Source organism: Talaromyces stipitatus, genomic scaffold (genome assembly GCF_000003125.1).
Source record: "Talaromyces stipitatus ATCC 10500 scf_1105507295515 genomic scaffold, whole genome shotgun sequence".
Taxonomy (NCBI): Eukaryota; Fungi; Ascomycota; class Eurotiomycetes; order Eurotiales; family Trichocomaceae; genus Talaromyces; species Talaromyces stipitatus.
Genome location: NW_002990118.1, coordinates 573,371 through 601,278, shown reverse-complemented (window position 1 = coordinate 601,278; position 27,908 = coordinate 573,371). Strand labels below are relative to the sequence as shown.

Here is a 27,908-nt window from a genome sequence, read left to right as displayed (position 1 = left end):
GCGTCTGGTTTTTCCCAGTGGAGACGTAAATATACATGGATAATTTCTGGTGATAACTCTAATTTAGCGTTCATCAAAGGCGATACAGCGAAGATTACTCTGTGGGATTCAGAGTTGGCGAACCTTGGAAGAGGACGTATATATTGTTTATGTACATCTATATATCAAGAACTGAATGGTTATAGCGCCAGTATGGTGTTATTAGCGGATATTGACTACCTTGTGCCTGAGATGTTGTTTATAGCTTTGTATTTACCAACTACAGACTAAGTTTTTTGAGGAGTAATCTAGGTTAGCTAGAGAAATGAGACTGTCTCATTAGTTTTGCACTTGCTGGTGCTTGGGGAAGTGAAACAAAAATCGAAACATCCAAGACCTGACTTTCATGATTAATTGATTCAATAATAGTCACTTTAAATGTAAGTTCAGTGGCTTCGAGGCTCGTACTAAAGCTAGAACCTCTAACAGAGATTTACTTTATTATGACATTAAATGCCACATTGGGGCGATTATATGTGCCATGGTTCGGGACATGCTGCCTAGCACTTAGGGCAGGACATACGGAATATAGTCTGAAAAAGGTTGTAAGGGGTTATACTACAGCATCCACATCTTGGTCAGATGAATCATCAGAGCTGCTCTCCGATGCTGAAGTGTCATGGGGTGAGCTCAGCCGTGTTCCTTGAACCTTAAACCTTCAACTAATGTCTTTAGCACGAGTCACACCCTCCACGCAGCCATCAAGAAGATAGAGGTCATCTAGGACAACGTTTCTGTCCACAAATCAGTGATGAGTCAGCAAACCAAGTACTATCATTTCCAGTCCCTGACCCTTTACATCAAAGTGTGTACTCACCTTTCATCCGGAATCGCTGTATTGCCTTTAATGTCCATGGATGAAGTAGGGCGAGGGAAGTAAGACAGACATACTAGCAGGGCGAGTCTACCCAAACACTTAACGAGTACCGATGGGTGTAGCATGATGTACTCCAATCTAGTCATTGTCTCATGGTAGCTGGATGATTCCATCCTACCACTTTTGTGAAGGGCGATAGCCATGGCTTCTAGAGCTTCATCGGCGAACGGTGAAAGTAAAGTTTCATTCGCGTTTATGGCAGGGTACTGTCCCAGTATATAGACAGCGAATGGCTCGGATCCTGCCACTGTACTAGTGTCATGCTGATAGGTATTTCCCTATCCTTTCTAGTTTAACGAAAGAAGATATCTATCAACTACGCTACGATTGACAATTCCTGAGCACGAATAACGATGCTACTTATCCAGGAATCCCCGACCCATTTAAATCGGCCCAGGCCGATGATACTTCTCCAATATCCGTAGTTCTCGGTTCCCAGAGTCTTTTTGCGCTTGCCAGGCCACCTTTACCGTAATTTGAGTCAAGCGTATCAAGTTGAAATATACCATCAACCACACGAAGTACGGTATCCCATTCATTCAGGTTTAATGATACTAGCATTAACCCAGATCGAGCTGATTGGCTATTATATATCAGAACTTTTATAGAATGCAGTTCTGCCAGACAGGTCTTCCACAGTTTGAAGAGTGTAATTGCATATCGCCTATCTTCGAGTTTCATTTCATGTGGCTCATCCTTAGGCCCCGCTGCTGAAACTCAGTAACTTTGAGGATCAGAAAAGGATTCAATGACGCCAAGGACCGTTCTCTCTAAGTAAGGAGATATAATATCATCCATTTCGGTACTCTTGGGTGCACTCGCCATGAACTCAGAACCGTTTCTACCCCAGCTGTTGCTGATATAGCTCCTTATCGGAACCCAAACCTGTTTTGCCTGCAGTCGGAGACCTTTGGGTATCAGGGTTGCATGGTTGATCGCTTGAGATATACCAAATTCATAGACTCGCCGTACATCCTCAAAATTTCTGAGCGTAGGTTTCTCCCATTGTAACATGCAGGACACTGAAATCAAAAGCGATCTGTCCTTTTGACTGAGGTGCGTTAAGCTCATTGATTGCGGATCATTGATCAAAGGGCCGTGTGCTTGTTCCCAAAACTCGGTAATCGACAGGTAAGACACACATCTCATCTCGGCATATAGAATGACTGCATCTTTAAATACAGGATCATTTGTTTCGAAGTCGAGAATATACCGGAAGCTATGGATCGGCTGGACTGTACATTCGCGTGTCTCTTCATCGACACCGCTCAGGGTAATATTCACCAGCGATGATTCTATCTCGAGGGTATCAGAAGAGCTTATTTCCGCAATCGTTTGTCTACCGCATGATGACTTAAAGCGGAAGAAATTGACGAGTACTTGAACCAAGATCAGCATTATCAGAGGCGGAGGATTCAACTTCTCTTGCGAAGCTTTGAGCACGCGAATTATGGTTGTTGCTCTTTGTGACCAAATGTCGCTGTCGTGCTCCTGCTCATTCCACTTATTAATGGTCCATATCAGTGAGAATACGGGATGATGTTGAGACGGGGCTCGGCTTAAATAAGATGGTAACCAATCATTAACTTTGTGAAAGGTACGCTTGCTCATGAAAGAACGGAATACACCAGGTCGTCTAATCAGTGGCAATGATAGGAATAGAGAAATGCATTCAGAGCCAATTATACCCTCATCATGTGCTAGTTTGTCACGGTCATTCCCAGACTTCATTACAGTATCGGCAGAGGCAATCTTGCCAAAATGGATAAATGGCGCGGTTCCTCTCTCTTTCAATCTGTCCCGCTGGACCAACTCGCCATCACATCCTAGTTGCTCGCAATCTGCAACTGAGTCATCTAGACAGACTGATAATTGCTTATCTGAATTACACAGAACACAAGGAGACAAGGTGTCTTTCCCTGATATGCGATGACTGTGTTTATAGGATGCCTTGAAGAGTATATCTTGCGTATTACCTGGATACGCCCAGTCGCTTTCCATACCATGTAGGTAGCTCAAATGGGAAGAAATGTCTTCTTGTAGCCTATTCCGAAGTTTTTTGGTCTTCAAGTTGGTAATGAAACTTTTCAGGTTCCTGTCATTGTTGCATTTCTCACCACCCTTTCTCTCGAAGCCAGCCGGATCTCGTCTGCCGAAATCATACTCGACTACACTGTCACCGATCACGATAACTCAGTTCTTTTAGATGGGAAAGGAACTCCTCCGCAGATTCCGACTACGAGAACAAGCCGAATACCAGTGAAGTTCAACAGCAGGGTTGAAGTGACGCCGGCTGCGCTGCTCTTGCCAATCCCTGGCAGTTGCACCAAAGCTACGAAATGACGTTCAATTCTCCCTATCGTGGAAATATTGCAGTTCGGCAGTTCATCCTCTTCCGTTTCTTCCAAATTATCGTAGCATTCATCAAAATGTGCGTCCACGACATCAACTTCTAGCGGGAGCGCGCAAATAATAGCAATTGTGGGTTGGCTTATAAAGCCAATCAAACAATGTACGTACGTCCGTACACGCGCTTCAGGTGGTACTCCAAGTACTATGGTCAAAATGTATTCAATTGTCTAAGTTCTCTTCTCTTAATGAGGCCCCGACGCGGTCTATAAAGTCCTTGCTTGTATTGGAATCTTTTGGTACTAGTCCGAACGGGGTTAGGCTCTGATAGGAGTTGTACAATTTGGGTGAGGAATAATTGACTCTGATTTGCACGTCTTCTAAAACATAGCTAACTACACATCTTGATCCTCTTTATATACACATCATAGTGGCAAAGTATCACGGATTTACGGGATAAATGACCATCCTGACTCCAAAATGTAGGCTTGAGTTTGGCTCTCATGTTCTCACGGATATGTCGTTATTCCGAGGAATCATGATTAGTAATGACATCCTGATTGGGATTAGCGTATCAAATATCCAACAGCTTGACGAGGTCACGTGTACCTTCACGTGACCTCTCCTTGGTTCGCGTCGGTGCCAGGAATCTCGATTGCACATATAAACCAACAGCAATGTTGATTTCATCCCGACTTTTTGGCGGCATAGTCAAACATATTTAACGGCCATGAATCTAAAGAGATCGCTGACTTGTGCTGAGCAAAGATGTCAGGCCATCCAAGTGGATGTGCAAAAGATATGTTGAGCCGTCATTGGTCAGTCTCGTCTTGTCATGTGGCCTCGCTTAGGCCAGGCCACATATTAGATAGATTCGAGGCCCCCTGGCCTCTCTCTAGAGTCTAGGCAGGATCGTCAATATCATCCTCAAGAGAATATGATCATAAGGTCACGTGACGACTAGTGATTCCGATGCTAATTATAGTCTCACCCCCGAGTCATATGTAACAAGATGATGGAATAGGACAAAAATACACAGAGATTCAACGCATTGAATCATCTTCTTATCATTACTTACAGACAGCCGATCATTGATCACTATTACTGGACGATATTGATCCTCTGAGTCTATACGATCCATTCACCGATTTCTTTACAATATGTAAATACCATTGACAATTTGACATATGACTTTCAGAAGACTTTCTTTTTTCTTTTGTTCTTCGGTTTCGGCGTCATAATGGGACAGGTGAGGACGATATTTGTTTTCGTAAGATCTTACCGCATTTATAACAACTTCTAGGAATTGTAAAACTGCTCAATTGCCAAGGCACTTTTTCAGGGTTTGGACACAATTCTTGGTCTGGTTTTTTTTTTCGCATCGTCGCAAGCATAGTCTCGTTTCTTCGAGCATACATGTTTAGGATTTGCCGTACATCCTTTATAAATGACAGGATACTCTGCATAGTGGCACATGATTGTTTATATGTCTCAAAGTGTTTGATTCCATAGGACTGTTGTAACTTGAATATGAAGTGATCCGGATTTTAATGAAGTCAATACTAAGGACATTTCTTTTTGGGGATGATGCTGGTTATTAGCAGAGCCGACTCCGGGGTATCTTATAAATCCTTGCAACCTGAGCCACGCGCAAGATTCTTTCATTTTGTAAATCGGAAATAGCTAATAATCTCTTGCTCAGCTAAGTCTTTTGTTTTTATTGCGAATTGCTGGCATATTGACGTTTAAATAATATAGAATCAAGATTGTGTACGCGTTCGGGAAAAAAATGCCACTTCGCTTACCGATTACGTTAAGTTAAGTTATGTTAACTAACTAACTATTTATTGATCTGTTAGTTACACACCTGGACAACGAAATATTGTCATGTAGAGTCTCAAGGCTACCTATCTCTTACAATCACTAAGCTAACCTTAATGTTGGCACGAATAGACCATACTTCAGTTTACAAGACATATCTGAAACTTTCATTCTCCTGATCAGTCACAGTCACATTGAGTAATTCCGATTGCAAATGCTCCGTCAATGTCTCCGGCGATCCGTACACTCTGTCCCTCCGACGATTTTCCCAGGAGTAGTAGACGTACAGTCCTACGAGGGAAAGGATGCCGAGGCATATACCAGCAATAGCAGATCGCATGCCAGTCTGTATTATTAGTACATTTGCCTACCTGTCCCGATATGGAACGGAGGAAGGGAGGTGAACAAACATCATAAGTAGGCTCCTCAGACGCCAAATAAAACTGCGGTCCAACAATATTTCCCACACAGTATGCAATGAACAACATCGCACTAACAGTACTTTTCTTCGTCATACCGGCGACATTTGAAGTGATCAGACTGAGGGATAGGGGGATATTAGCTGCAAAGACTGCACCGAGACAAAGTCCAGTCATTTTGGCTACTCGAGCGTCTGGGTCGAGACGGTAAACAAGCAGAAATCCGATTAGAGCAACAAGGCAGTTTGCGATCATCATAATAATCCGTGTGGAGCGTACAAAAGTTGCAATGGTAGAGGTTAGGAGGAGGAAGATAAGTTGTGCGGCACCGGAGGGCATGGATATCAAAAGCACTTTGAAGGTGGAGAAGCCGAATCCTTGGGCAATGATGGCGGAAAACTGTGACTATCAGTATAAGGCTTACTACAGTAGAACCTTGTTATAACGAACAGGAGGCCTCTCAGGATGCAAGTCATATACTTGAGATGAAGAGATGAAGAGCACCCCGAAATCATAATCCATGTTATTTTTAATGATTGTGATGCTCTTCAAGTCCATATCAAAGTAATCAAAGCTGAGATCAGCATAGATATGGAGAGGCCTTCCTTTCGTTATAGCCAGGTTTTACCTAGGTACTGTATGGGAGGTTTGGAACTCACAGTTGTAATTCCTCCATTAGACAAATTCACACAGAAGGTGTAAGACACTAGTAGCCATGCCTGGGGGTCCTTTAGAGCAAACAATACTTGGTTCATCTTGAACTTTCCCACGTCCAATATTCCAGTCTTGTTCTCCAATGTCCGTTGAATCGCGATAGCACGTTCATGCTTCTTCAGAAATATAGCATTGGCGGGGGAATCAGGTAACAGCAGATAAAGAATAATCGCGTATCCTGAAGTTACAGCTCCAAGAATCAAAAAGATGAATTGCCAGGAGACCAGACTGGACGAATGGATGTGGCCAATACCGTAGGCGACAAGACCCCCGATCGAGTTTGCGATACAGTTTCCGATAAACCAAGCTGCTTGCCTTTATTTCTGTTAGATACATGCCCAGACTCTGCCTGAATAAAGAAATGTTCGTCTACCGTAGTGGCTGTTCCTCCCTTTTATAAAACATTCCGGTAAGCAACGCAAACCCTGGAGCTATGGCAGCTTCGCCGACTCCGAGGAAGAATCTGGCAGCCATCAAGCCGCCGAAATTCTTGCATGCTGCATGACACATGAGTACGCCGCCCCATACGAACCTGAAATGGCTGATTAACACAGAAGCAGTATTTCAAATCATGGAACAAACGTACACTGAGCAGGCCAGGTATCTCCCCAATGGCAATCGGACAATGAGGTAAGACGTTGGCCAGCTCCAGACGAGGTAGCCGAAGTAGAAAATGGCTGATGTCCAAGAATATTCCATACCGTGAAGGTGCTATGTGGAAAAGAAAAGTACCTAGGTATTAGCCTGTCCAGTCAACAACACGAAGAGGAATGGGATATCGTACCAAGTCTTTCCGAACGTTGAACAGAGTAGCTTGACTCAATGCGAGCTTGTCCATATACTGTAACATATAACAAAATCCCATGAGAGGCATCATACTTCACGTATCAAACCTGTTAGCGACACGAGTATACAGGGAGCCAAGTTGGACTGACATGTAATCAATCTTCAATAAAACCCTCCGCTCCAATTGCGGTGAAGTTTGAACCTCCAGGATCTGACCTAGATCAATGTCCTTCTTTCCGTCTGCCATGTCGCTAGCAACCATATCTTTAAGATTGGATATCTCCGCCGTAGTAGACGGTTCAACGTGTGTCTTCTTCATCATTGACTTGAATTGACAATTTGATATAGTCACGGGTACTCTGCACCTAGGTAAGGTATTATTCGTAAATATAGAAGTAGATTGATAGACTCCCAGCCGATCGAGTCACGGACGACCTCATGAATTAAATAGATCACTCAGAATACTCCTCACACGCTCGAACAGCAACATTATCAGAATCATTATCACTTGGCTATTTTGACTATCATTATCTTTATAAACGTCGTCTATTGAAAATAAACTCGAGCCAATGAGCGTGCAGGATCTATATGATTAGCTCACGACTTTATCTGCCACCCCACTTCGTCTCCAGTAAATCGGCAATCCAACGCAAACAATTGGTGCGTCGGCTGTTCTTATGCACGTCGGCAATTAGCGGCTCTGATTTTTGTGGGGAAGATAAGAATCGGACATGCTTCGGCTTCTCCGGAAAGCCCTAACTATATAAGAGGGCTTAGGGTTGATGTTAAGAATTTTCAATAGAGAATTCCTAAGACCTTCAGTTCAATATTGGATCTTTTTCCTGACCGCTTTGCTCAAAATGCCTTCTGCAACCACCACCAAGATTGACATTAGTCAAGTGAAGGATGTGATCGACGCCGCGATTGAAAAATCACAAATCCAATTGCGCGAACTGAATAGACAGGTAAGTTTTCTTCCAAGGGCACTGGTATCTAACACCATATTAATGGCAGGTCTCCAGATCTGGTCCAATCCCGAGCTCGCATACAAAGAGCATCATGCCCACGACACAATATGCAACTTCCTCGAATCTCAGGGGTTTCAAGTAACCCGTCACGCATTTGGTTTGGAGACTGCATTTGAAGCCCGTAGCAGCAGCGGTGACGGCTCCGAAGCAGGGCCACTAATCAATTTCAACGCAGAATATGATGCTTTGCCAGATATTGGTCATGCATGTGGTCACAATCTCATTGCGACTAGTAGTATTACCGCATTTCTGGCATTGTCAGCTGCACTGAAGAAGTTTGGCGTTCCGGGACGGACACAACTACTCGGAACACCGGCAGAGGAGAATGGTGGTGGGAAAGCGGTGCTAATTGAGAATGGGGCGTATAAGGGGGTTGACATTTCGTTGATGGGGTACGTTTGCTCAACCGACGCAAGAGTAGTATGATTCTCCACTAATTGAACACAATGACAGCCACGGGGGACCATCATTAATGGGTGACGGTATTGCAGGCACCCTCTTCAATGCCCGGAAACAGATCCATGTAGAGTTCACAGGCAAAAATGCGCACGCTGGCGGTAATCCATGGGATGGTATCAATGCCCTCGATGCACTAGTAGCCGCCTACAACAACGTGGCCGTACTGCGACAACAGATCTTACCCGAAGAACGTATTCATTGCGCGTTTCTTGACACTCCTAAGGTGGCCAATGTGATTCCATCCTTTACAAAGGGATATTGGCAGGTACGCAGTCCTACCTTGAAGGGTTTGAACAGTCTTGCTGCCCGTGTGAGGAACTGTATCGAAGCAGCCGCGTTAGCGACGGGATGTCAAGTTAAGTTGAAGGAGTATGTCTCCCCCTATTGAATGATAGAAAAGCGTTAACAAACCTTGTGGAAATAGAGACAGCTTATACAAGGACATCAAACTAAACGATACGCTATGTCAACACTACCAGAAGAACATGGGCCTCTATGATCGTACCATCATGAAAAAGCTCGACAAGGTCATGACTGCTTCATCAGATATCGGTTCGTCTCCTCCCTCCTTTACGCCCTGGTTAAGAAAGCACCAAAGCCTAACAGAAATGCAGGCAATGTGAGCTATGTCGTTCCGACTCTTCATAGCGCATTCACGATCCGGGCACCTGAAGGCTCATCCCCACACCATCCATCATTTGCAGCTGCAGCGGGCACTGACGCTGCTCATGAGGAAGCTCTGATTGTTGGAAAGGGGTTGGCATTGACCGGATGGGATATAGTCGCCGATGTGGGTCTTTTGAAGCAGGCAAGGGAACAATGGAAACATGAGATCGAGAGCGATAATTAGAGGTGGCGTCTATTGTATACTGCAAACGGCTGCTTAAATGTGAATATTACTATACAAAATGCACTGAGCTTCGTATTGTTTATTCAAGGCAATTTTGCCGTATTTAACCATACCGAGATAGCTGGAGCGGTTACCGTCCGCGTTTACCTCAAAAGAAGCGCGGAGAATCGGACAAACTGAGTCAAAGAGAAACTGAAACAGAATTGGCCGAACGGGCTTGTCCATTCACGTGAATCAAATGATGATTGATCAGAGCACAAGATCTTACATAAGTTTCAAATCAAGAATACGAATCTTGGCGAAGCCGGGTCCCTCGCAACATGCTCATATGAACTGATACTGCACACATATAAGAAGCCTAGACCACGCGGGGGTGGGACTTTAGATATGAATGTAGCAGAATGTGGTAATTTTCACGATACCATAAGACATTCTACTTGAAGCCAAGACGACGAAGACTATCCAATTAACCCTAACCCTCACATCGGTCGGAAGTTCCGTAGAGTCTGCTCATATCATAAATCATTGACATCTTGCCAATGCTTTCCGGAAATTGATTTCATCTCATGCTTCCCCTGTAGACTGTAGACTGACGAGAAACTTCGGGGAGAGACGATATTGTCGAGACCTGCGGTGTGGCGACGAAAGCAACTTTCAGAACTTCTCCTAACGATCGGGTAAAGCACCCGACCACAGACGCATCGAAAGGAGACACGACGGAAAATTAAAAAGCTAGGCACAGCAGCTAAACTGCTCTCGTTTTAGTATGTCCTCGTACCCCGCATTGACCTTTCACGACTCGGAAAATCGTATGATGGATTGGCTCATTGACGCCGAAGGGGCCACGAGTTGGCGCTCGTCCGGCTGATATATTCGTACCTTGCTCGATAGCATGGAAGTTCATGAATAATGTTCGTTGTCGCCTCCGAATCGCCACTTCATACTGAGGTGGGAACTGGGAAGCATACTAGTACATCTCCCATTATTTTATCATCAGAAGGCGAATTCTTCCGCTTCAAGCAACGTCCGGAATTGCCATGAGCCACGAATTCAACTGCCTCCGGGAAAATCATTTAAAGGATGCTGCCAATTCTAATAGTCTATGATTGCGTTGGACCATTTTGAGTCCTGAGTCGTGACTTTTCCTTGAACTTCGTGCATTGACCTCGGCAGTGGATAAACGACGAATCACATCCCATAATTTCTCTTGTCAAGAGATTTTGTTGGATCTAGCGGACGAACAAGATTTCGCTAACATATTAATAATTCCTCTAGAGAGCCGGATATGGAGCAAACTCCGTTTCCCCGGGGTGCAAAAATCGGCAATTCTTTTTCCTGTTGACCAGGGACTGCGAATTTGGGGTTAGAGTTTCTGCTAATTTAGACAAAACTGAATTAATTCATCTCGTGCACGATGTACGTACGTTAACTTGGAGAGACAAATCCCCTCCAGCTTTTCCCCGGATTATAATAATTGACCCAGTCCGCCGGTTGGGGAGAGAACGTGCTTGCATATTTACATGCAGATCATTTTTCCTTTTCCTCCTTTTTTCCCTCCGTGTTTGTTTTCATTGAAAGATAGCCAACGGAAAGACGCTTTTGAAGCCATTTGTGCAATCAATTCACCCACTTCGAAACATACTCGAGTCATAGACTGTGCGTTCCGACAAAGTCCCCGACCAAATCTCACAGCAAAGAAAACCACCACAACAACCAAGAAGATGAAACAAAATAGACATTGAGGCTGTCGGTCGGTTCGGATTTGCTTTCGGTTATACGCTCAACATCGCACTTCCTGGTCCGACCATCCGACTACCGCCATTATGCATAGCGAATAGCTTTTATACCCAAACATGGGAGTACCGGACTCGGAAAAGGTCACTCGGCCAACGGAGCCTGATGCTCTCGTTCTCGAGGCATGGGGCCAGGGACTGCTAGTTGGAGCATTGCTGGTGATGTTTGCCATTACTATTGCCAACATGCGACGGCGGGTGCTTTTACACAAGCTTATTCTTGCCGAGGTAAGCTCATTAACAAAAGACTGGTGGTAGAATGCAGAAGAACTAATTAAAACAGCTCTTTCTAGCCATGTTCCACGGAACTTGGATTTTTACCCATGAGCCCGCTTATGGATGGTATCTATCTGTGACGGCAATTGGTTTGAACGTCTCATGGAGTCTGCACAACGTGATTGCTTGGATGAAAAACCGTCCATTTCTGTCTTGTCGCGTTTCAGCGTTCTACATTACCACCGTCATTCTGGTGCAGCCATACTGGGTTTTAGAGATATATGCGAACTTTACCTACTTTAACAACATCAACAAGATTTTTATCAAGACTCGGCCGCTGGAGCCTTTATTCCGGTATGCGTCTCTCCTTTCATTAGAGCTCGGAATAGAGTGTTTGTTAATGCTGATGTTGTATAGTGATCCCTGGTGGCTATTTACCACCTGCTCCCTATTCTACGTGATCAAAAAACAGTACGATTTCAGCCTCTTCGAGCTGATTAAAGTCAGTCCACGATTCGGGGTAATGCTCCTCTCCATGTGTTTATCGCTGGCCTTTACCGTATTCGACATCTTGAGTGTGACCAATGTGTTTTCATCCGCTTTACCAACAGGGGTTGAGCCTTTCTGGAAGGTAAATTTCACCATACGCATCTGATAGACCTTGGGCATGTTGACTGACGGGCATTGGACATGACTAGTTATCCTTCATATTCAAATGTCTCTGCGACACCGTCATTCTCGACGACTTCAAAACCGCTCTCGATCGCATGCATAACTACTGGCTTCGGCGCATGGACCCAAACCTCGAAATCGGACCCGATGAGTATACTTTTTCCTCAATGAACCCGCAATCCTACCGTGACGGTCGCCGAAAATCATCCCTGCGAGATATAGAAGAAGAGACGGCAACATTAGGACTATCGGTCATGAACCCAGCTGCAAAGTACGCAACTCAGCCCAATTCAAAGACCTCGGTCGACACAGCTGAAAAACAAATCCTTCAACAGCAACGAACAGGGTCATTTGCGCATTTGAACTACGTAAATACTCCCCAGTCGACGAAGCGAGTTCCTGTCCCCGTGCAGGTGAAGACTAAAGAGAGCCGTTCTTGGTATGATGTGTGAATGATAATTGATGTTTTCAAATGTTGCATCATGTATATAGTTGATTTCTGTTTAGCGATAGGCGCTCGGGGGCGGCATGAGTCGATATACCCATTAATGAAATGAATTAAATGAAATACTTAGTAGTCATGACTATAATTAGCCCTTATCATTGGGGAAAGAGTAAATCTAGCCAGTGGGGCGGGGGTCTGCTTGATAATTGACCTTTTCCTCGTAACTTATCGTTTATCTCCACCACAACCATCCGAGGCTCCAGTACACCTTGATCACTCACCTGGTCCAACATTAAACGCTTTGTATAAAATTCTTCACAATAAAGGGCCCATATGTAATGTCCGGAAGACACGCGCCGCGATCGAAAAATGGTAGGTATCTCCATTGTCGCGTCACTATTTATGCATACAAAACGGACGGTTAATCGGCCTCCGCATAGGTTGCCAGACATGTCGCCAGCGCAAAGTAAAATGCGACGAAGCACGACCAATATGCAGTCGTTGTAAGCGATTGAATATAAGTTGCGAATGGGGATCTTCTGGTAAATACGGAGGAAACAGAAGTCTTCAGATCCGACAAACCCAAACTGCAGCAAAGGGTCGTCATTTGCATTTGACTTATCTATGGCGGAAGCATGGAGGACAATCAACATCATCCTCATCATTGTGGACGGCGAAGGGGTTTCTGGCAGGGGAATCATGTAGTACTACAACCACGACTGCCGTTACTACCCCCTGGCTATGGAATGAAGAGACAACAGCCATCGCTATAACAGACTCATTCCCCCCTCATCATCACGGCCTTGGTCTCATGGAATTGAGCAGTTCCGAAATGACCTGCGCAAATGCACTCACCATGACGGCTGCTGACCTCAACTATTTTCGATTTTTCCCTTCATCTTCGGTCGTTTTCTACTATATGAAGCCGTGGGAGTGGAGTAGTCTCGGATTCCTTTACAAGGGCCCTGCAGCAACCAACAAGATTATAATGCGCATGATGCTTGCCATCGCTGCCAATGATATGTACCGCCAGGGATACTTCTCAACCTCGGCAGAGAAAGACGCAGCCAGACGTCGCGGTCAGTATCATTACGAACTAGCAGTAAAAGAATTCCGGCAATATCTCGAAGAACACGGAACCGCAACCAATAATGAAGTGCAAAAGGTAGAAAGGGTTTTGGAGTCCACATCCGAGACGATACTATGCATTATGTTTCTGATGATTACCTATGAGTGGTATTTTGGTCACTCGATAAAGCATTTTCAACTTCATCTGGAAGGGGTCCGATGTCTACTTAAAGCTCATCCGGAAATCTTCATTACGAGAGATGTGACGGATATGATATTGACGAGTGGTATAAAATTGAATAAGGGGTTGTCTTTTATTCCCTCACAGCTTCTTCTTTGGATCCTGTATGTTTTGAACTCTATTATTCTCCAATCTATTTCATGGGTGGACTACTGATATGAAAAATAGTTATATGGAGATTTCCGGCCACTCAAGAGGACTTATGGGGTCGCTATATGACACATTGCTTGAATCTGAACATTCGGCGTTACATCCAGACTATTTACACCAGTGTGCACGCATTTGGGGCCGATGTCTCTGGGCCGAGGAATACCCAGACGCTCAAATACTAGACGATATGGAAAACCATAGGGCGCTAGAACTCCTTCATCACTCTGTTATTATTTGGAATAAAATATGGCAGCTAGCGTCAGGAAATAATAGAGATCTTTCGATGACTCCAGAGACGCTATATTCCGAGATAATGAAATTTCGTGGGGTTAGTATAGCCCATCTCCTTCTAGTCTAAGTATCTCAGTGACACCTTATTACCCTTTATAGCTTTACAGTGACATGTTCATCACTGCCAAATACGCAACTTCCCTCTCGGCTCGTCGTGCTTTATATACCATCTATTTTGCAGTCTGCTCTTTCGAAACCCAAATCCTCTACCACCGACGAATCTTTTTTCCAACAAGCCGCACATTGAATGACATACATCGCCAGGCAATTGCGAATATCCTCGAAATGCTGTACAAGCAGTATTCGGTTGATCCCAAGCTCATACAGCGCATGCCGTGGTCGATTTTTATGGTTATGATTGAGACCGAAGATCCGATACATCGTGATTGGGCTGTGGAAAGGTTGCGTGAGCTCAGACATTTACATGAAGGACATGGTTATATTAATTTGCTTGTTGATGAGGTTCTTGAAGGGCAAAGGATGTATCCTGGAAAAATGGTTGATTTGTTTGAGATTTTACAGAGGCAGTATAAGAGAGCTGATAGCATGGCTGGAGGGTTTCCCTCCAATTTGAGCTCTACCTGATATGTATCCTTGGCTCTCACAGGATTTCATACAATAATAGAGTGGAGAGCCATAGTATCACTTTGGCTTGGAAAAGCATGCGAGCCACTTCAGGCCCCTACGACTTTCTTAAGTGATGTCAAGATAGAGGCCAGATGTCTCATACTTGGGATCTTCTCCCCGGGAATGACAAAGATAGTACTACTGAATCCACATCTATTAGACCCAGCATCATTTGCAATGGATATTTTAGGTTTACATGTGGTGTGCTGATTATCATCATGTACATATGCTCCCTAGTTGTTGCTAGCGTTCTTCCATCGCTGCAGCTCTGCATAGTCTGTGTTATGGTATCAATACAATGTTGAACAAGCAGTCCGTATACGAGGGACTTGTCTCCAACATATTCATATGCCCTTGCTATGTGGCATAGCAATCAAATACACATCTCCAGACCATCTGATATATGGCCTAGACGAAAATCACATTACCAAAGAACGGAGTCATATGAAAGCTAGCCTGGTTGGTTGGACTCCATGCCCCGAGCGTCTGATCAGGATATGTACTCGGCGACGTGATCGTACGAAAAAAATTCATACGCCACAACGAACCCTTGAGCACACCAACATCAAATAGCGCCAATGGAATCTGCACCGTCGATGTCCAAGTCCTCGCCTTCCTGTCCAAAGTAGTCGATGCAGAGAATCCATCACCAGCCGGATCAGTGACAAAGAAATGATCAAACGGAGCACCTGTGGCGCGGACTTCAGATGGATTGAAAACTATAGCTTGATAAGTGACGTTGTTGGGATTGATTTCGAACTCGAGGTAGGTCGTTGGATTATTTGTGCCGTGGTAAATGAATGCTTCCATTACTTCGTATTCCCAGATATCGTCGTTTGTTGTCTGGCTGGCGTTGTAGTAGTAATTTGTTTCGTCGTATGCCTCAAATTTGATTTGAAGGGATGTTTCATTGTAGCATAGTGACGCCGTTGTAAGAGGGAATAGCGTACGCTCCGGATCGGATTGATTGATAGTAGCAACGCCGTAGTGAGGACATTCTGGTACTATCAAAGAAGGTAGAGATGCAGTGCTACTTGCTGCAGCAACAGCAGTAGCAACAACATAGATAGATAGAATGCTAAGTGGATTGAGGAGCATATTGGCGTAGAGGAGGATAATACCTAGGTATTTCACAATATACATACAAAGCCGAAATGGGTGAACTGGGTTCTCCAAGGATACGGCTCTATTCTTATACTTAAAGAACTTAGTCCTGTTTAAAATTGTCCGAGAAGCTTACATTGATGTAGAAACGTTCCATCAACGTCGCATCGGTGCCAGCTAGGATACCATGACACAACCAACAAAATCTTGGGGTGGAGAGCGCCATCAGAAACCTGGGGAAGCTTAACTGAACCAAAGCATGGCCGGCCACCAGTCAGCACGGACCATTACAAGGCTGACTGGGTGCGAATTCTAGTTGAGGAGAAAAGCCAAGCCTGCTAGTTCCAATCGCTAGCGATTGAGGTTGCCTCGAAATATGCAGCTAGAAAACTATAGTAAACCTCTGAGCCCTACCTATATGACATGTAGCTATATACCGATGCAGGGCGCAGTTTACTCTTTGTTCGGGTTTACCTAGCTGGCCAGATTTGCAATGCCTACGTTCGTCTAGACCTTCCCAAACAAAGAAGACGTAAGCTGGCATTTGCGTGGCTCGAGGAACAAAGGCAGCAATCAATAACTCGACATAGATAAGCATTCGGCCGATTCGATCATGTTACATTCGAACGTCGTCTTGTTTTCTTTATCCAATCTGCAGATGCAATCTTGGTAAGACACGGCAAATATTAGCTTATGCACGAAAGTAGGTTGATTCCAAATCGTTCGAAAAACCTCTGAATCTTAGATAGAGGCATTGTCATTTTGAAAATATGCTGGGCATAATTGCCAATTCCAAACATCAGGAGATGTTATCGCCTCCCTGTCGATAAAATATGGGGCTATAGGTAGGGAATATAGAGCGGGGTTCGATGGGTTGATTGGAAAGGCACTCCCCGCTCCTGAGGACTCGTTTTCTTCTATAAAAACAATTATTCGTAAACTAGCAGTTGTTACTTTAGTTGCAGCATATGGTTCGGAGCGACAGACTCACTGAGAGTAGGGAGCACCAATGATTGAATATGTGTAGATGGCACCTGAATGTGTAGTAGGTAGAGATAGACCAGTCTCGCCATCATCTGGATCGTCATCATATCTCCTTAGAATTGTTCTTTATGCACTGTAATCAATTCTCAACTTCTGTCCGAGTCGACGGACTGTGCAATCGATGAACACAGCTATCTGGTATGGGGGAATATCAATGCACCTAATAAGTTGCTTTCTCAAATGCTTCTTTGACTATTCTACCATGTAATAATAATCAAAAGAGCATACACCTAGAAGTCATCATTTATATACTGTGCATTTTACTCGTGGGTTAGGGTTCATAGATCAGCCAATCAACGATCTTTGTCTACCTCCAAACTTGATTCGCTGAAAAATAAAGCCCTAACTATATTTGGACTAGATTAGAGCGTTATGAACGAATCACCGGTTGTCATGATGACTCATACTTCATCACCGGAGTGTCAGCCAATGAGAGTTAACAAATGAGGAATTACAGACACACTTCCAAATCGGGAAGGAGGCATACATTCTTGGCATCTTGGAAAGGGTGAATATAAAAGCATCGCAGGCCTTCGACCCTGAACAGCTTCGTTAAAAGCACTGGCGTGTTGCATTTGTACGCTCTATCTCTGCACTTGATCTCCATTCGAATCCTCAAAGAATAATTGCGTGAATGCCGCTTGCACCACCCCTCAATACTGCGACGAACTGCCATTACCCACTCAACATGGAACACCCATCATATCCTATACCTGGCGGATTACACAAAATACCGGATGATTTGCTTGACCTGCGTCCCGATGAAGAAGTTGATCAAGATCTTCTCAACCCCAAACCTGTCACAGATGTGAAGAATATATGGTTCTTCTGGCACACTGGTTACAAAAATATGCATCCATACACACAACGCAATGTACGCGCCTGGCACAGACGCCTCACAAAACATGGCTGGGTAATACGCGTGTTAGATCGCCAGCCTTCTTCGCCGCTTAATGTTGCTAATTTTCTGGATATCGCTGATCCAGGTACTTTCCCTCGCGCCTTTGTGGACGGTACGATTGGCGGAGATTATGCACCTCAGCATACCTCTGATCTAGTGCGATGGCCGTTGTTACTCAAATATGGCGGCGTATATGCAGATGTGGGCTTGATGCAGATTGGAGATCTAGACCGTCTTTGGAACGAAACAGTCGGTAACCCCAACTCACGTTTCGAGGTTCTTTCTTACAATGCCGGCGGAGTAGACGGTCGTAGCTTGACAAACTACTTCCTTGCATCTAATTGTAACAACTCCTTTTTCGCAAGATGTCATCGCCTTTTTCTTGAGCTATGGGCCGTCGATGGCGGGAAGACGAGCACGGATGGAATGCACTGTAGTCCTCTGTTGAAAGGAGTACCGCTGATGGGTGGAGATTTCACCATTCAAGAAGACGATAAAGTTTTAGGCAAGGAAGATGTGAGCCGCTTGTTGACAGATTATATCATTCAAGGACAAGTTCTGACTATGGTCATGGGACTTGTCGACGAAGAGGATGGATGGAATGGACCGCAGTACGTGGCGGACCATATTTACGGCATTGAATTCATGGAGGGATGCCAACTCATTAACGAATTTACAAAGTGGGATGGTCAAAAGGCATTCGATTTGATGTCTCTACCGCTTCCGAGACACGGTGAGCTAGAGAGCCCGGAACAGAGACAAGCTAGAGAGATCGTGGTGAGCTGCTTACGGAGAAGCTTTGGTTTCAAGCTAGCACATGGATTGATATTGAGGGTATTCAAAGTAACGCTCGGTTCCTTGTGGAGGGATAACCCTGGCTCAGATAACGTCCCTAACACATATGCACATTGGTTACGGCATGCTACGACTTATTGGAATCAGGACCATATTCCGTCAACGCTGGAATTCAGGGTTATTCCACCATTTAAAAAGGGCCCATTGTTAAGGCCGCTATAAATATTATCCTCATACTGGGCCATGAATTTACGTGCAGACCATATCTCGATATTACAATAAAATCTTTCATATACAGCGCAATAAGGCCATCACTATTCTTTAATATGACATGGACGCTGTTCTATCTGTAAGTTTTGAGAATTTTGGGGTGTAAGAGTAATACTGAAGGTTGCAGTTACCCCGACGGACCGTATGTAGATCGACCATCACCAATAACCGACCAAAACTCGTCCACAGATTCTTTATGTCCTGCCGTCGCCGGTCTCACCGCAAGATAGCGACGATTATCAACAGGCAGATTCCACCCTCCAGGATGCCCATCAACCATCACTACACCCACCAGCTTCAACCAACGGCCGGCATTCGAAGACTAGGCAACTCTCCGAGTCGAGGTTTGTGGGCCGAGATCTGAGCCGAATCGATCCCAGCCTGGCGCGCAAGCCATGAAAAATGGGACCATAAGACGCACGATGCAGGCAGACTGTCCGGGGAGGAGATTCCTTGACTGCCTTTTGCCGCTATGACTGTTTTCCCCGCGGTTTTAGACGGCGGTGAGGCGTCATCTCCAATCCGTACTGCATACTGAATCGTCAGAGCTCCCACAGACCGTGGCGAGTCTTCTGACGGTCTTGGGCATTATTAGCTGATCGATCTGAACAAGCGGCTACACACTCATCGACCGTCGTTTTGACATTCCCGGGAGGTTCATACAGCTGCTTCATCACATCACGGGCCGCGGTCAAGTAGCGTAGGTCCCGGAAAAAAATACGTAACGCCGGGATTGGGCTTGTGGTGCTGTATAATTAGATGATGAGGCTCTAGAAGATGTCATGTCTCTAACTAAGTGGTGAGGTCGAGGGTTGATAACGTAGACCAGCTGCGCCCACTTAGGATTTTTAGGCCGATCTGGCTCAACTTGGGCCTAGTGACTCCTTCACCACTGGTCTCCATTTCCCCATTTTCCTTAGCATGTAGCAATAAAGACATGACCGGCTAGAGGTAGGCTTAGAGTGCCCTTCGCTGCTTGGGCCCTAGCTCGTTCGGCACGCTTCACAATATCCGCAGGCTGCATTTTATGTATCTCCTTGCGGAGGGCCTCATCGCGGATTTTCATGGTAATTTCGCAGTCCATGCTCAACTCCGTATAGCTGACACCTAGTATAGAGGAGCCGGCGCTTTGAGATGTTGGTACAGCTACGCATTGAAGGCTGGCTTGCCAATTCTAGGTGTTCCACGTTTTCTATGGGGACATGGATGATAGCCCAATTGATGCGCTTGATGGTTATTCTGATTATGTATGGATTACCGCAGTGTCCTTTTGAACATCCTGAAGCAGCCGCTTGAGATCCACAAGGATCTCCGTACTAGCTTTTTATGAGGTCGTGAAGTTCCTCATGTCCTCAATATATCCTCTTGCCATTGGGTTATCCTGGCCCTCGCGAGGCCTTGAGGGTATATATTGGTCCATAAGCTCTGCAGCACAGGCAAGATCTTCCATTTTTGTGAAGGTTTTGATTGGTTGTTGTTGTGGTTGTTGAGCGCGGGCGCGTACGAGTACAAGAGTTCAAAACAAATTCTTATAAAGTATTTATTTTCTCTTTTTACTACATTTCATTCTTTGTATTTTTTCACTTTTTGTCAGCTCTTATTTCTACCCATTGGCGCAATATGGAATACTATGATCATTCATCCTCGACTACCTACAGCGACTAACAACTTCAATGTTCATTATAACTAGATGTACAGATAGAGATCAATACATCTCATATCGCCAATTAAGCTGAACCATCTCCTCCGTCACGCCCCCCTTCATAACTTTAGCAATCTGATCCTGGTCTCCCGAATCAAGTCGCCTATTCTCCCTCAAAACCAACCACCTATAAAACGTAATCGTAGCCGCAAACAAGAACGCACAACCCATCAACGTACCGAACGCAGCATAGAAATGGGGTGCTCGGTAATACAGGTACGAAGCCCATATATTTGACGTTCCGCCAATGGCATTAACGAGAGCAGACGCCACTGCTCTTTTGGAGATGGGTCGTGCCAAGTGGACGTTAATTGTTTTGTAGAGAAGTAATTGGGGACCGACAGAAGCAAAGGGGAGGATCATCATGGAGAAATATCGCGCGCCCACGTTCGTGGTTGCCATGGGAATTATGTACATGGCGATTGCGATTGAGATGCAGCTGACGATCAGATTATAGCATGTATTTCGTCGATCAGACCAAAACATAATCCCATAATACACGATTCCGGCGAGGATGTATGGTGGAGCAGTAAGGAGCAGACTGACTGTGCTCGAGTAATTGAGTGAATGGATGAGTGTCGGAAAATAGTTTGCGATTGAGCCCTGGGCTTGGGAAAGCATGTTGCAAAATATCATCAGCAAAAGTTTTGGGTCTGATAACGCTTGGAAGACAATCGAGAATGTGTTTTTCCATTCTCCGGCTTCGGCGGTTCCGGCTTCGGACTCGATGCGCCATACGGCCAGGTCTCGCTGTATCGGGGACAGCATGCGACTGTTGTGTGGAAATTCGGGCATGATACAGGCACAGATGACTCCAATTCCGACGGTGGCACTGCCCTCAATGATGAAAAGCCATTGCCAACCACGAATCCCATGCGTGCCATCCAATTGCATTATGCCAGCAGCGAACAGGCCGCCAAATGCGTTTCCAACTTGCTGAGCAATGTACAGCCCTGCAATACGTTTACCCAATTCGCCCTTTGTGTACCATGCAGATAAATAATAAATTGCGCCGGGGAAGAAGACCGCCTCCGCTATGCCGAGTATGGCTCGCACGGCGAGAAGCTGTCCATATGTCTTGACTGCTGCGGTGGCAGCAGAGATTGCACCCCAAATGGAGACTGCGAAACAGATGTACAGTCCCGGTCGAGAGATTTTGGTTATGATCAGGTTACTCGGAATTTGGAATGGGAGATAGCCGACAAACAGGATGGACACAGCGGTCGCGAACTGTTGAGTAGTCATGTTTAGATCTTCCGTGATTCCCTGCAATTTTGCCGCGGACAGGTTTTGACGATCAATATAGTTCAAGATATACAAGATGCCAATCACGGGCAGGATGAAAAAGTCAAGTTTTCGAACAAGGTTTTTGTTGAGAGCTTCCAATTCGTCTGAAGGAAGATCTTGGAGGCTCTCGGGCATTAGGCGCCTTCGGATTCCCAAGTCGGATAGGGCTTCGAGTTTGCCTTCGGCGGAGGAGATATTGTCATCTTCCTGACCTGGACTGTAGACTTTGTCCAGCTTTGGTTCCATGATGGTGGCAATATATTTTAGACGGTTCCCGCAGATGGAAGACGAGTCAATGATCAGATGATATGTTGCCTGTGGCAGGACTTCCAAAGTGGCCAGGGGTAGCAGGAAGCTGGATCGATACTCAAGGGAAGACTTGTCACTCAGCGAGTCATGATATAGATCAAAGCTGACAGCGATGCTGTGGGAACATACGACCAGAATAATTCTCTCCAGACATCACTTCCCTCTTCCCTTCCAAATCTCACAGATTTATACAGCCCGGACAGGCTAAAGTTCACATCCGGGTCTAAGAGTCGTTATCAGTGCAAAAGCATACTGTACTACTCCTTGAGTAAAGTCAGCCGAGTATGTGTACCTAACCTGGTCACTATCAGCAAGTATGCAGCCAGGATGTATGTTAGTCATATGAATAGGATCACTTCGGATGTGGGGATGCCCACCAATCACTTATCGGGTATTGAGATAAGCTATCTCTCTGGGTCCGGGATACCAGCCTGGACGAATGAGTGGACTACCAAGGGGATTAGCCATAAGAAATTGAGTTTGTTATAAATGTGGGGTAAAAGAGAGTAGAACAGAGATAGGAGATCTGACATAAGCATCCAGTCGTTGGGAGGAGCTCTTGGATCTTGAATCGATTAAAACTTATTTGATATCTACATACTTTTGTACAGTTTTGCACTTGGTACAGAATTTGATAGAGTGATAGAAACTCAATTCATTGTTCGAAGCTTGTTGGAGCTCCTCCTCAATCCGAAAAATGGCTATCATAATATACAGTATTGATTCTTGATCTTCATGGCGCTCCTCCACGATAGAGACAGCTACTGAGGTGCTAGAGAGCTCACAGAATAGATTTTCAAATTTCTTGAAGAATACCTAGGTAATGATAGATGTTCTTAAAGGTCTTCTATGTGAATTGAATATCCAATTTGAAAAGCTAATATCAAACCACATCTTGAACTCATTGACATACGTCCTACTTCTAATTCTTCACCATCAATTGCAATAATATAACAAGTGATAAACAAAATGGCGACCCAGAAAACCACCGAATATCCCACCGCGCACACAACTACAATCTCAAACCCTCGTCTAAGAATACTCAACAAGCTCAAAAATGGTGAATTTCCACTCATGACATTTATGGCCATCCCCTCCGTCCGAATGGCCCAAATAGTATCCCTTACAGGCCTGGATGGAGTCATCATCGACTGCGAACACGGCCACATCGGCGACGACTCCATGCACAACTCCGTCGCCGCTATATCCGCCCTTGGAGTATCACCCATCATTCGAATCCGCGGTCCGGCGCACGATATTATCAAACGTGCCCTTGATACCGGTGCACATGGTATTATGGTGCCGCAGATCAATAATGCGGAAGAAGCGAGACAGATTATCCAATCTTCGAAATTTCCGCCGCAAGGTGTGAGAGGGCAAGGGTCTGCGTTTCCGGCTATTGGGCATGGACTCACGACGCCTGAGTATATGGTTTCTGCAAACGAGACTTTGTTGACTATGATCCAAATCGAGACACATGCCGGTGTGGAAAACGTTGATGCAATCGCTGCTATGCCTGGTGTCGATGTCCTGTTTATAGGGCCCAATGACCTTGCGCAGTCGCTTCTTGGATATGTGCCGGCCCGCGGGGATGAGCCGGAATTTGTTGCTGCTATTGACAAGATTGTTGATGCAGCGAGAAGACATGGAAAATGGGTTGCCCGTTTGGTGAATAATGGCTCGTTGGCCAAGGAGGCGAAGAAACGATTTGATACTGTCGCTATTACGGGTGATACGAAGGCTATTCAGAATTGGTATATGGAAGAGATTGATATTGCTCGTTCATGATAGATATGGAGTTTTGTCCATTTTTCAAATACACTTCATAGATATATTCCTGGAAATCCCCACGTAGAATTCTCTGATTTACCTAGTTCTAAGTCTACCTATATATGCAGGTATACTTCCTTCGAGATCACTTATTAGTCAGGACAATATTTCAAAGTATCTAGCATCACTGAACCCTAAAAGATACTATTATGACATTGACGTGAATCATACAAAAAGGTTAGTATGCATGGATATGTCCCACCTAGGTAGCTCCGGACAAGAGGTCATGGTACATCCTTAATATTTCATAAGCTAAGGAGCAAATATTTAGATACCTAGGTACGATCCAAGGAATGCTGGTATATAGTTACGTGAGTTACATTACACTTCCCCAAAGTCATTCTATCACACGTGAAATCCTTTCATACTTTATTCAATCCATTATATCATTATCTTAAGCTTGTGCAATACATTCAATCTCAATAACAGTGCCATCACCAGGCGGAACAGCCTGAAGACAAGACCGTGATGGCATCGGTTGTGGCAGGAAGTCAATGTAGACTTCATTCATGGCTGCAAAATCCTTCATATTCGCAAGATATACATTGTATTTGACCACTTTTTCGAGGGAAGAACCGGATAGTTCAAGGACTTCTTTGAGGTTTTCTAGGACTTTTCTCTGTTGGAGAATACACGAGTATGTAAGTTATGATGCAGAGAATAATTCGTAGATTGGAGGGGCGAACTTACGGTTGCTTGTTTGATTTCTCCCGTAGCTGTCTGACCGGCACAGAAAACGAGACCGGGAATTTTGACCGCAGGGCCTTTCTATAATTAGTATCAAGACTAATTCGAGAATTTTTATGATCAGAGGACTTACAGTTGTGCGGCTTGGGAGGGAATTTCGCGCTGGAAATGAGTTGTCGAGACATCGTTGCAGTGCGTTGATGAAGGTAAGGTATTATCAGAAGATGATAGTTAATGAGAAGAAGATATGCCTAGAGATTAGAATGTTGTCAGTTTAGTCACTGATTCGATGTCTCCTCTGTCATTCTTCACCTATGCCTTCATACTTTATAGGAGGAAAAACCTCAAAGAAGAGCAGAAAGTGAAAACCAATTTTCAAACACAGAGGATGAATGATTAGGAGCTCACTATCCACTTTCATTCAGAGATTCATCCCTTTCTCATAATCATTACCTAATGGGTCCACGAGCAATCAACTGTATCTCGACGATAAAATGCGGAGCAGGAGGAGCAGTACCCTTCAGGTCTCAATTCCACTGACTCCGCTTTGTATCACTATCTACAAACTGATCCATAGAGCTCTGATTCCGATGAGATATGAAGCACAGGTTATCAGAAAGTTCAGCTTTTAGCAAATGGTAAAGTTGCTTTGAAGTTAGAAGGAGGTGTCAATCTGATAGAGACTTTTAGGGTTATGCACGGCTGTGGGTCATACATGGGAGGAGCTCCTCCCAAACACTCCTCCCAGAACTTCTAGATTAGCCACAAAATGTTTCCTATCAGAGTTTCTTTTCCACTTAAGTGAATTCAATTATATCTCAAAATGGAAGAAAATGCAGGGAATAACTTTACGCTACGCTAGGATCGTCTCATCAGTTGGACCTTGACCTTAATGCTCCACTGATAACAGTATAGAGGAGCTCCATGGAGTCAAAAGCATGAAAAGGAGGAGTAGACGGAAATGAACAAGACAATTGATATCACAACGAAGGAATTGAAGCTTCTGTGGGTCCCGGCGTGGGATTCGAAGATGGAATCATGCTGGTACGGATACAGAGCCAGTATCTCATGACTCAATACAGGATAGGAGGTACCGCCTGCTCTTTTGCCAGCAGTCACAGTCTGCTCGAGGCTGGGTACGAGAGCTCTTACTGATCGCAGCTTAATCATATGCCGATCTCAAATCCGAAAGAGCATTAGGAGCAAGGATATAAGAGATAGAAAAATTGTATTATTGAATGGATTTTCGAAGACACGAGTCACTATCAGATCTCATTGTTGCATATCATTATAGAAGACATTCTCCAACAATGGCACCTACAGCTTTATTCAATCCGCCCTCAGCCAACTTACCAGGCAAGCCCTTCGTGCCAGAATGGGTTCCTCCTCCAGTGACAAAGGAAACACATAACTTCGCCAAGCTCAAATCTATTGATTTATCCTTGCTTGATAGTAAAGACCCGGCTGTGGTTGATGAACTGATTCAGAAAGTGAAAGTTGCCATCCGTGATGATGGGTTCCTCTTTCTTGAGAATTATGGAATCTCCTTGGAACAGGTGAGTCATGGGTTTCGGGGGGAATATACGGATACTAATCGACGTTCGAAACTATAGCTCCATCGCCAGTTTTCTCTTGCACAATATTTATATAATAACATTTCGGAAGAAGATAAGGAACGTCTTCTCTTCGATCCTGACACGGGTATGTGGTCTGGTTACAAGCATCCCTATGGTTTCAAGGTGAGCGACATTTATTTATTCAGCGTGATATAATGACATACTAATAATTTTTGTCGCAAGCGTCACCGCGGAATACCTGATGGCATCGAACAATTCAACTGGTACAAACGAGAGTGGCAAGATATCAACCGCGTCCCTAAATGCCTACACCCCTTCATGGACGAAATCGAAGCCTTTTGCAACTACCTAACCAAGTCCGTCAATCGACGACTTCTTACTCTCTTTTCACGTGTCCTGGAGCTACCGGACGACTACCTTTGGGACAATGTCCAATCCCACGGTGGTCCAACCGGTGAAGGCTACTTCCGCCATGCACTGTTTCGGCCCGTACAAAAGCAGACTGCAGAATCGTCCAAGGGACTTCGTATGCATGGCCATACAGACTTTGGTTTGACGACTTTACTCTTCTCTGTTCCTATCTCGTGCTTGCAGATCTGGGGCCGTGATGAGGAGTGGCACTACGTGCCATACAAGCCGGGTGCACTCGTTGTCAATATCGGTGATACTTTAGAGATAGTTTCCGGTGGTCACTTCAAGGCAACTCGTCACCGTGTGTTCAAGCCCCCTGCCGATCAATTGCATGAAGAGCGTCTTTCTCTGGTTCTTTTCAATAGCTCCGTTGGAGATTTGCGAATGGCACCCGCCAAAGGTAAGTATCAGTATTTACAGCATCACAATCTATGGAATATATACTAATACTGCTTGTCGCAACAGAATCCCCCCTAATCCAACGAGAAGGATGTGTCGAAGATCAAGGTGTCTACAAAGAGTTCAAAAATCGGACTGCTCAGGGCAAGCTTGTACCTACCAATCGTGAATGGCGAGAGATCCAGATTGCCACGGCTACCGATCCTACAGATACGGTTCGCAACAGAATTGGCGCTGATCAGGTCTTGATTGATGGCAAGCTGATGCAGCAGCGCGAATATATGGGTGTTAAGGTTGTTCTTCCTGTTTAAGTTTGCCAGGGGACTAGATGTATTTATACACCCCATGTTTTTGGCTATTTGTTTGGAGATTTTCCCGATTATATCTCAAATATCATTTATCATCAATTCAAGAGCAATGTTAATACCAAATATCCATACTATGAACGAATCAAAAAGAGTATATTGTGCTTTACGCACAGTCGTCTCGATGCCCTAGGCGAGATGTGTAATGTATTGTAATCTGGTTCTGCTTATCAGTCGTCGGCTATGCAAATCAAGCTTTGATTGGATAGAGTCCTAATAGATATGCGGGGATTGGTGGTCGGCCCAGGCTCAAGGGCCAAGTTGAATTTTGCAGGCTTGTCATCGATAATCGGCAGAATCCTCACCGCCCACTCACCGCCTGTCGATAATTATGAAAAGCTTCATGTTAATACTCCTCTTTTCTAATTCCCCATGAATTGTA

The 27,908-nt window shown here is 44.8% G+C and overlaps 11 protein-coding genes across 12 annotated transcripts; 6 read left to right on the top strand and 5 right to left on the bottom strand.

The window, feature by feature from the left end:
• Positions 1-1,633: 1,633 nt before the first annotated feature.
• TSTA_042470 (uncharacterized protein) lies at positions 1,634-3,770 on the bottom strand (the record flags this gene model as incomplete). Its single annotated transcript, XM_002484681.1, has 4 exons — positions 1,634-2,757; positions 2,893-3,065; positions 3,104-3,470; positions 3,731-3,770. The coding sequence occupies 4 exons, from the start codon at positions 3,768-3,770 to the stop codon at positions 1,634-1,636; spliced, it is 1,704 nt and encodes a 567-aa protein (XP_002484726.1).
• A 1,461-nt stretch (positions 3,771-5,231) lies between these two features.
• TSTA_042460 (allantoate permease, putative) lies at positions 5,232-7,324 on the bottom strand (the record flags this gene model as incomplete). The annotated part of the gene is made up of 7 exons (XM_002484680.1): positions 5,232-5,432; positions 5,497-5,904; positions 6,165-6,534; positions 6,593-6,751; positions 6,806-6,930; positions 7,004-7,097; positions 7,155-7,324. The coding sequence occupies 7 exons, from the start codon at positions 7,322-7,324 to the stop codon at positions 5,232-5,234; spliced, it is 1,527 nt and encodes a 508-aa protein (XP_002484725.1).
• Positions 7,325-7,865: 541 nt separating this feature from the next.
• On the top strand, positions 7,866-9,713 carry TSTA_042450 (amidohydrolase, putative; the record flags this gene model as incomplete). The annotated part of the gene is made up of 5 exons (XM_002484679.1): positions 7,866-7,970; positions 8,028-8,425; positions 8,487-8,861; positions 8,917-9,044; positions 9,107-9,713. 5 exons carry the CDS (start codon positions 7,866-7,868, stop codon positions 9,340-9,342), a joined length of 1,242 nt encoding a protein of 413 aa, XP_002484724.1. The 3' UTR covers positions 9,343-9,713.
• Positions 9,714-10,724: 1,011 nt separating this feature from the next.
• On the top strand, positions 10,725-12,583 carry TSTA_042440 (uncharacterized protein). 2 transcript variants are annotated; one of them, XM_002484678.1, is made up of 5 exons: positions 10,725-11,363; positions 11,419-11,705; positions 11,769-11,982; positions 12,050-12,294; positions 12,359-12,583. In XM_002484678.1, exons 1-5 carry the CDS (start codon positions 11,196-11,198, stop codon positions 12,384-12,386), a joined length of 942 nt encoding a protein of 313 aa, XP_002484723.1. In that variant the 5' UTR covers positions 10,725-11,195; the 3' UTR covers positions 12,387-12,583. The 2 variants fall into 2 exon arrangements, with proteins under 2 accessions (XP_002484723.1, XP_002484722.1); XM_002484677.1 differs by having other exon boundaries at positions 12,050-12,583.
• Positions 12,584-13,300: 717 nt separating this feature from the next.
• Positions 13,301-14,988, top strand: TSTA_042430 (uncharacterized protein; the record flags this gene model as incomplete). Its single annotated transcript, XM_002484676.1, has 3 exons — positions 13,301-13,881; positions 13,946-14,255; positions 14,318-14,988. The coding sequence occupies 3 exons, from the start codon at positions 13,301-13,303 to the stop codon at positions 14,801-14,803; spliced, it is 1,377 nt and encodes a 458-aa protein (XP_002484721.1). The 3' UTR covers positions 14,804-14,988.
• Positions 14,989-15,253: 265 nt separating this feature from the next.
• On the bottom strand, positions 15,254-16,175 carry TSTA_042420 (uncharacterized protein; the record flags this gene model as incomplete). Its single annotated transcript, XM_002484675.1, has 2 exons — positions 15,254-16,042; positions 16,086-16,175. The coding sequence occupies 2 exons, from the start codon at positions 16,173-16,175 to the stop codon at positions 15,254-15,256; spliced, it is 879 nt and encodes a 292-aa protein (XP_002484720.1).
• A 1,506-nt stretch (positions 16,176-17,681) lies between these two features.
• TSTA_042410 (uncharacterized protein) lies at positions 17,682-18,990 on the top strand (the record flags this gene model as incomplete). The annotated part of the gene is made up of 2 exons (XM_002484674.1): positions 17,682-17,867; positions 17,931-18,990. The coding sequence occupies 2 exons, from the start codon at positions 17,682-17,684 to the stop codon at positions 18,909-18,911; spliced, it is 1,167 nt and encodes a 388-aa protein (XP_002484719.1). The 3' UTR covers positions 18,912-18,990.
• Positions 18,991-19,468: 478 nt separating this feature from the next.
• TSTA_042400 (allantoate permease, putative) lies at positions 19,469-22,194 on the bottom strand (the record flags this gene model as incomplete). Its single annotated transcript, XM_002484673.1, has 4 exons — positions 19,469-19,706; positions 19,753-19,874; positions 19,897-20,086; positions 20,672-22,194. The coding sequence occupies 4 exons, from the start codon at positions 22,192-22,194 to the stop codon at positions 19,502-19,504; spliced, it is 2,040 nt and encodes a 679-aa protein (XP_002484718.1). The 3' UTR covers positions 19,469-19,501.
• Positions 22,195-23,226: 1,032 nt separating this feature from the next.
• TSTA_042390 (2,4-dihydroxyhept-2-ene-1,7-dioic acid aldolase, putative) lies at positions 23,227-24,045 on the top strand (the record flags this gene model as incomplete). The annotated part of the gene is made up of 2 exons (XM_002484672.1): positions 23,227-23,317; positions 23,387-24,045. 2 exons carry the CDS (start codon positions 23,227-23,229, stop codon positions 24,043-24,045), a joined length of 750 nt encoding a protein of 249 aa, XP_002484717.1.
• A 436-nt stretch (positions 24,046-24,481) lies between these two features.
• TSTA_042380 (translation initiation inhibitor, putative) lies at positions 24,482-24,959 on the bottom strand (the record flags this gene model as incomplete). Its single annotated transcript, XM_002484671.1, has 3 exons — positions 24,482-24,706; positions 24,778-24,851; positions 24,908-24,959. The coding sequence occupies 3 exons, from the start codon at positions 24,957-24,959 to the stop codon at positions 24,482-24,484; spliced, it is 351 nt and encodes a 116-aa protein (XP_002484716.1).
• A 1,125-nt stretch (positions 24,960-26,084) lies between these two features.
• TSTA_042370 (gibberellin 3-beta hydroxylase, putative) lies at positions 26,085-27,472 on the top strand (the record flags this gene model as incomplete). Its single annotated transcript, XM_002484670.1, has 4 exons — positions 26,085-26,330; positions 26,388-26,513; positions 26,574-27,162; positions 27,228-27,472. The coding sequence occupies 4 exons, from the start codon at positions 26,085-26,087 to the stop codon at positions 27,470-27,472; spliced, it is 1,206 nt and encodes a 401-aa protein (XP_002484715.1).
• Between the last annotated feature and the right edge of the window lie 436 nt (positions 27,473-27,908).